This window comes from Phragmites australis, chromosome 4 (assembly GCF_958298935.1).
Source record: "Phragmites australis chromosome 4, lpPhrAust1.1, whole genome shotgun sequence".
NCBI lineage: Eukaryota > Viridiplantae > Streptophyta > Magnoliopsida > Poales > Poaceae > Phragmites > Phragmites australis.
The window spans coordinates 45,067,466-45,075,442 of NC_084924.1; the positions used below are offsets into that span (position 1 = coordinate 45,067,466).

General features: G+C 42.0%; 1 protein-coding gene across 2 annotated transcripts; it reads left to right on the plus strand.

Annotated features, from left to right (window-relative positions):
- The first annotated feature begins 4,776 nt into the window (after positions 1-4,776).
- On the plus strand, positions 4,777-7,977 carry LOC133914465 (uncharacterized). Of its 2 annotated transcripts, none has more exons than XM_062357566.1 (7): positions 4,777-5,058; positions 5,322-5,377; positions 5,465-5,535; positions 5,634-6,074; positions 6,158-6,277; positions 6,358-6,550; positions 7,475-7,977. In XM_062357566.1, the coding sequence occupies exons 1-7, from the start codon at positions 4,896-4,898 to the stop codon at positions 7,631-7,633; spliced, it is 1,203 nt and encodes a 400-aa protein (XP_062213550.1). In that variant the 5' UTR covers positions 4,777-4,895; the 3' UTR covers positions 7,634-7,977. The 2 variants fall into 2 exon arrangements, with proteins under 2 accessions (XP_062213550.1, XP_062213551.1); XM_062357567.1 differs by having other exon boundaries at positions 6,367-6,550.

A 7,977-nucleotide genomic window follows, 5' to 3' on the forward strand; every position in this document is an offset into this window, starting at 1 on the left:
GGCTAAAGTATTTTAAAGAAAATTTCTCTTTTGGCGAGTCCTTTATAATTCTTACCAATTTGACGTCAATTGGGAGAGACTTTGTTTCGATGATTTCATTTTGGCATTGATGTCAATTGGGAGAGAATTTAGACTAGATGTTATATTTTGTAAGAGAGCTTTGCTTATGGGAGAGAATTATTGGTCATAGGGGAAAATTTGTAATAGATATTTTGTTTATAAAGAGAATGTCAATTAGGGGAGTTTTAAAAGTAAAACCATGCAAGTCGTTTTTGGAAGTTGTTTTGCTTTGCATGAGCATATTCATCTTCATACATACTCTATCATGCTTGCTTGATATGTATAAAGAAAACTCCATCCAAATTTTGAGATAGACAATATATGCAATGATATTCAAAATTCATTCACATATGCATAGATTGTGGGGGAGTTTACTATATACATATTGGTTTTCACTAACATCAAAATTTTTGTGTTGTTTGATGCTAGTAAACTAGTTTTGGTAACCTCAAATATCTTTGTGATGTTTGATGTTTCTAAAATTTGTTCTTTGTATACATTCATCTTCGAATTATATGTATACTTAGAACTTTAAAATTTTCAAATATAAGTATCTATTGAAATTGTCATAAATTACCAAAATAGGGGTGATTGAAAGTGCATCCAGCCCTTATGTGTGATTTTGATAATTAATGACAATACCTATGGACTAACTATGTTGTTAAGAATTGTTAGTATGATGTTCTATAGGAGATGCCTAAGTGATAAAGCATGGATTCGTTGATGAATGCCATAAGATCAAAAGATATGCATCAAGGTCATTGAGCTCTAAGTGATGCTCATGTGATTAAGAAGAAGCTAGAGAGGAAGAGATATTGGAGTTTGAGGATGGTCTTAAGAATATTGATATAAACGTGAAGAACAAAGTTGCTTGTGGAGATCAAATAACTAAAGGTATGAAATCATCAATTGAGTTTTATAGACCAACCTATATGCTATATGCTTGAAAGTAAGTTGGGGTTAGGTTTCATATGAAGGCAAATATTGAATTGAGATATTCAATATGCTGAGTTGGAAGAACAAGATCAAGACAAGCTTAGTGGATAACTTGTGTGCTTGATGCTTGCGGTTCATACCTCGGTGGTGAATCGAATGAAGATGATATAAAAAGAAAAGTCTTACTTGCTTGGTGCATGGGAAGCAATCAAGTAAATTTCATCAAGCTTCTGAAAGATCAAGAGGGGATCGAGATGAGAAGTGAGGATGAACATCGCCATCAAGCTCGAGTGAAAAGTTTATGACAAGTCTAGAAGAAATATTAGGACTCGGATGATGTGTTCGTTAAGCCCAACGGGATAGCTAGCTTAAGCTAAAGACATAAAATATAGTGTATTTTCTTTTACGGGTCAATGGTGCTTTGAGAAGAGAAGTGACCAGATTGATAGAATAAATGCCATACTATTAAGAGGGATCTAGATGTCTGCTTGAATTTTTACCATATTTTGATAAACTCAAACTTGCATGTGCATATTCTCTTTCTTAGGATGCTATAGTTTGCAAATGGGTTTTGCAAATAGCTCAAACCTATATTCCTACTCTATGTGGTATATCACTAAGTTGGCAAAGGTGTTTTGCAAGTTGTTATAGTGAATGTTTTAACACTTGGTTGCATAGAATTTTTATGTTACAAATTTGTTTTGCAAAAATTTAAGGTTCATGCAGTTTTCATTGTGGTAGATCTTTGGACTATGTTTTAGGGTTGATCCAATGTGTTCGAGATCAAGCAATCAGTTGGGATGTGTAGCTCTCTGAATAAAGCTTTTTCGTAGAGTCCAAGATCATCTAAATCGGATATCGAGTTAGAAAGTTATCCTTGTTTCTCTGAGTGTCAAATGGGCTGGTCAGGGAGTGGCGGTCTGACCACCAGGGTGGAGGTCTGACCACTGGAGCTTGCAAAGAACTTGCATCTCTCTAGAATGGGTGATGGTCTGACCGCCACGGTGGTCGATCTGACAGCGAGGTGTTGCTAATTTGACTGCCAGGGAATAAAGAGTTTCAGTACTCTATTCCAGGCTGACGGTCTGACGGCCAAGATGGCCGATCTGACCGTCATACGTCTAAAAAGGCTATAAAGACTAGTTTTAGAGTCATTGGTCTAGTGACGGTCTGACCACCAGATGCGTAGAGAAGTCAGAGTTTGGCCAACGACTACATTTTGGGTTGTGTCCTATATATACCTCATGTCCAGTAGCTTAGAGTGACTCTCCAACACCCATTGAGCATCCTTGAGCTAAGTAAGTTCTCCTTATGCATTTGTGCATGTGTAGCACATAGAGAGGGTTGTGAGGCAAGAATCAAGTGCATTTGCATTAGTGATTGAGCTTTAGGCATTTGGTGAGAGTTGAGTTCGTATTGGCTTATTACTCTTAGTGTTTGGCAACACCTAGACGGTGCGGTGATGTTTGTAATTTGGTGATCTTCTCAAAGAAGATTGTGAGAAGGCCAATGTGATTGTGAGAGGCTTTGTACACGCCTTGACAAGATGGTAAATTACAACTCTAGTAAAATCGAGGTAGTGAGTGGTTCATTAGATTAATCAGGCTCAAGATCAAGTTGTTTGTGGTGAGCCTCTTCTTATAGTGAGAATTGTATACTTGATAAAGGAGCGGTTAAATGCTTGAACCCACCTTAACATGAATTAGGGGAGACTGGTAAGTCTCCGAGACCATGTAAAAAATCCGGTGTCTTGTTGGGGTGTGCCTACTTAACCTTATTTACTTTGAGCAATTTTTCTAGGATTATAATTGCTTACATGTCACTATAGGTTACAAACTTTAACATAGACATAGAATTGATCACTTTCATTGAGACATAGATTTTTGGATTTTCACATGTGTTGTAACAGATTGTTTTTAATACCGCATCTATATCGGTTATATCTTGCTAGAAATTTTAGAACCGTCTATTCACCCCCTCCTCTAGTCGGCCTCCTTGATCCTACATCTGCCATCATATATTTATGTTAGTAGATGAATATGGTAAATGAAAAAATAATAATGTAAAGTATATGCTTACTTTTGAACACTCTGCAGCAGTAGTTTGTGCTTCAGGCTACTTCCTTTTTCTCATGATGTTTTTCTTACCTTTATCTGGATTCTTTGGACATTTCCTTGCATTGTGCTTGTCACTTCTACAAAGTCTGCATCTCATCTTAGTACCAATCTTGGAAAATTTGGTTCCTTTCCTTGGCTCAGAAGGATCCTTTTTTCTCTCTTTTCTTGGCCTTCCTAGCATCTTCACATATCCAGGTGGGGATGGTCTTAGATGATCAGATGTTGGCCAACTTGTCGTACCATTCATTGGCAACATGCAATGTTCATAAGTCTTGTTGTAGTACTCAATTGTGTAACAATCAGCTATGTAGTCCTTTGAGTCCCTTGACATATATAGGCAGAAATAGCATGGCAACAAGGGATGCCAGAAAGTTGCCAATACCTGCAAGAGCATGTTCTCTGCTTTGCATCTACCTTGCACCTCTTGTTTTCATGCTTCACCTCAAATCCATCATTCTCATTCCATATTGTCAAGCACTTTTCAGATTCATCAATGTATTTATGCATCTTCTTCAATACATTAGGGCAAATTCTTCTATGCCATTTTTTGACTGAAATCTATTTTGTTGGATTCTAACAAAGGTCTTGCACCTTATGCCTTCTAGCATAGTGATGATCGGACGTGCCCTGATAGCAACTATCCAATTGTTGAAGCTCTCGCATATATTACTATCTACATTATCACAGTTGCTACCAACCATAAACCAAGCTCTACTCTAGTACATTGGATCTATGCTCATCATATCTTTAGCTCCTGCAGGGGTCAACTGAACAAGAAGAGCCCTATAGTAATTGAACATTTCCCTGTTGGAAGCCTTGGCACACCTCCAAAAAGGGCTCTGAACTTCTGGTCTCTATATTTTTTCCCTCCAGTTGGCATATATATACTTTGTACGCATCCTATGTTCCGCTTGTGGAAGCAATAGTTTCATTGCATACAGAAGACCCTATCATTTACATGTTATGCAATTGTTAGTACTAGCAATATCATGCATTTACTAAAGATAAAGAAATTAGATAGCAAACATACCTTTTGTTAATCAGAGATGAAAACCTAGCCTTCTCCATTTCTTGCAGCATTCAAGTCCTTTTGCAGAAGCCCTATGAACCAGTACCAAGAATATGATGTTTCCTTCTTCACCATAGCCCAAGCAATAGGATACATCTGGTTGTTAGCATCCCTACTCCGTGCACACAACAACTCTCCATTGCAAACCCCTTTGGAGAAGCAACCATCAAGCCCTACAACCTTCCTGCATCCAGCTAAAAACCCCTTCTTACATGCATAAAAAAAAATCTTTGGAACAGATGTTGGGTGGTGCCAGGGTCTAAATATATAGGCATTGTGCTTCTAGGATTGCTTCTGAGTATCTCTAGCGGGTAATCAAATAACTTGAGTATTTTTCTTTGACAGTTACATAAACTCTTTGTATTACAATATATTTGGCTCTCTTGACCTTTGAAATTTTGTTGAGGGAATTAGATGGACAAATTGAATTGTTGAGGGAGTAAAATAAACTTTTTCATCTGCTCTACGGATCCACGTGGGCCCTACTGTCAGTCGGTACTAGTGCTCTAATGTGCTGGTGATGTCCAACGGTCGGAAAATTGGCCGGGAGCCAACGGGCCGGGTCGTCTCCGTCAGGTCATAGCACGTAACGGCTCGCCTCTTGCCACCGCCCTCACAATTCACGAGCAACAACGTCTCTCTCTCTCTCTCTCTCTCTCTCTCTCTCTTCTCGTCCTCTGCGCCTCTGCACGGCACGAGACAGGAGGAGGGCGATGGAGTTTATGGAGCCCAAGGACATCGACTGGAGCAGGGTGGTGTCGCGGTACGTGCGCGACGAGACCTACGAGGGCATCGTGGCCCCGCGCTGGGCCGACCTCGCCGACCCCAACGCCGGTCGCGCCGACGTCGACGAAGAAGCTTGGTTCTGCCGCTCCGGTACGCCGCCCTTCCCTGCCCTCTCATCTTGGCTCTCCCCACGCGCGCACGCCGGCGGCGCTCCTGTTGGATGGCCGATTGATTGCCGGCTGTCCGGTGGTCCGGGTCGTTCAAGAACAGACCAAGTTCTTGATCCGCGTAGCTTTCTTCCTAGGGGGTGGATTTTGCAGTTGCTTTCTTGCGATTCCGGTCTCTTTTCTTGCAAAATCGCAACTTTGCTGCTAAATGGAGCGGTGCTGATTTCTTGATTTGCTGCGCTGCAGATTGCCATCACCCGAAGACGGCCGAGGATTTCTTCAAGCTAAGCCCCAGCCCCAAGGTTTGTCTTTCTCGGCGTTCTTGAGTTCTTGCGACCCTTTTCTTCCCCTGATTGGCTGAATCTTCTCACATTTCTTCCTCGGAACAGGGCAAGCTGCTGCGATCAGCGTCGGCCATGCTGCCGTTCGGCGAGAGGAACGCCAATGCCACCATCCTCAGGTGCGTAAGAATTTTCTCCATCAAATTCAGGTGTTTTTTTTTCGCGCGCCTGCTTCGATCAATCCTGTTCTGACCTTTTGTTCCATCGCGTTGCTCAGAGACGGCAATAACAACCTGAAGTGGCGGGGCGCCGGCGCCGGCGGTGCCGTTCCCACCTCCACGTCGCCCAAGCCAAAGGCAGCGCACAAGAAGAGTTTCCAGGAGGACAGCGAGAACCGGGACCCTACGCTGGCCAGGCCGCCACCACCACCAGCGGCAAGTAGGCCGCCTTTCGGTGCCCCCCGGTGGACCAAGAACGCCAAGGAGGCCATCAAGTCCAGTGCGGAGAAGCGGCCCGACAATGCAGAGGAGGAGGTGCTGCTCAGCAAGAACACCACATCGAGGCAGCTCAAGAGCACCCTCTCTGCGAGGAACCTGTTTTCCGGAAGGGATATACTTGGCCAGATATCGGAGTTCTACGATGAGCTCAAGCGGATGGTTGGCGGCAGCGGCGGCCGGCGTGTCTCAGAAAGCCTGGAGGAATGCAGCTCAAGCCCAATGTAATTCTTCTCTCAGCGAAGCAATGCAGGAAATCGGTTATCAGATTGGCGCTTTCAGATCCTTGACAGTTTAATTTGTGCAGGAACGGGAGCGGTGTGGCGGAGAAGGTGGCTTGTGATGGTGCCTCCGGTGATCTGCTTCCCTCGGAGATCGTGAAGGAGGTGGCAAGACAAGAAACAGTACAAAAGAGTCCAAGCCCGATGTAATTCTCAAATAGTCACTACAATACAAACTTATGCGTAGAGGATTTTAGTGATTGCCGCTTGAGGCGCTGAATGTTAGTTTCTGCAGGAAGGGAAAGAAGGTGGGGTTGAAGGTGGAAGCAGGGAAGCAAAGGTCACCCTCTGTGCTGAAGGAGGTGAAGGCAACACCGCCGACTCCACAGCGGTTTCCATCCCCATCGGTGAACCGCAGTAAGAATGTTAAAGCTGGAGGGATGGCAACGGTAGGCTCACCACTCAAGAAGCCACTGAAGGTGACTCCGGCATGCCTATAAAATTTATTTACTTGGTGTCTGCGGCTTTCGATATGTTTTAGATCATGGTGTTTAAGCACATCTAATGTTAACAAGAAACGTGGTCTTGATTTTGTAGATATTAGATCATATGGATGAATTTGTCACTCATACCATGACTGGCTATGACCTGCAATGAGCTGAATTATCATCACCATACTTCATTATTTGCACCAGTTGATCCTAAGCATGTAGACATGAGAAAGATTAGTAAATGTTATGGGTTCTCATAGGCTTCAAATTTTGTTTGCTAAGTCTGACTATGCAGCTAAGATGGTTTTGTACAGAACTAGCGTCTTTCAATATTTAGCATCGTATAGCTCAAGTCACAAGGAGATGTTATCGAATATACTAATAATATGCAAAGGATGGGTTGCAAGATCAGGATTGTCATGGGTGTTTAGTAGTATACTTGTACCTGTTAAATTTCAGAATCTTATAACGATAAATATTCATAACCTGGAATTGTTTATATTTCTGGCAACTATTAGGCAGCAAGTGGTCATTGTAAGCTCGTGGTGGGTATATCCATTGTTTATGGTCTCAAATAGGATTCACACCTTATTGGATGTTCATTGTGCATGACAATGTCCCACAAATCAGCAATATTCCATTGTGAAACTTTCTGCTCCATTTCCCGTGTTATTTCGACCATACTTGTTTCCTTGTCACTGGGCTTCTATGAGTCATCGTAATACATTTTTGTGTGTAAATCAGTTGGCATCAGCATGTGGCACTAATAACTGTACAAAAGGCAAACACAGAGATCACATAATTTTAGTGCTATTGTTGTGAATCCCCCCCCCCCCCCCATTCACAATGATATGCTTTTCATTTGAAGTTGACTGTGCAGATATCTAATTACTGTAATTACCTATTCTTTAGGAGAAGGGGACACCCAGTAAAGATCTGGAGAACAAAAGAGATGCTATGAGGCAACCTTTTGGGGTTAAGGATATGAACAATACAAGAGCTTGTGATGCAGAAGGGAGCTCCAGTAGCATATTTTGGTTCTTGAAGCCCTGCACTTTCCTTGTGGACTAGCGACATAATAAGAATTTTATCCAAGGAACACTTTATGTAGTTAGAATCCATTACTTCATTCATTTCCAAATATTCTCAGTTCCTATTTGATTTATTCATTTGATGGACACCCTGTCCCGGAAATAAACAAAAAGCATATGTATAGTCATACAAGCTGAGAGAGTCTTTCCATATATATAATTCGAGATATAGCAAAATGATGTTGTTCTTCTGCTGCTTGGTTGTTTGACCAGAGAAACTGCATTTTTTTCTTCTTGAATTTATATCCTGAGGTGATACAAATAAATGCTTTGTTTGAATGTTGTTGCCCCTCTCCTGCTACTTATTAGCAGCTGTACAAAACT

Excerpts from the sequence above, each read along its gene's own strand:
- LOC133914465 (XM_062357566.1), top strand. The coding sequence starts at position 4,896 with ATGGAGTTTATGGAGCCCAAGGACATCGACTGGAGCAGGGTGGTGTCG. Across the intron at positions 6,075-6,157 it reads GAATGCAGCTCAAGCCCAAT|GAACGGGAGCGGTGTGGCGG; the intron begins GTAATTCTTCTC and ends TAATTTGTGCAG. Across the intron at positions 6,278-6,357 it reads CAAAAGAGTCCAAGCCCGAT|TTTCTGCAGGAAGGGAAAGA; the intron begins GTAATTCTCAAA and ends GCTGAATGTTAG.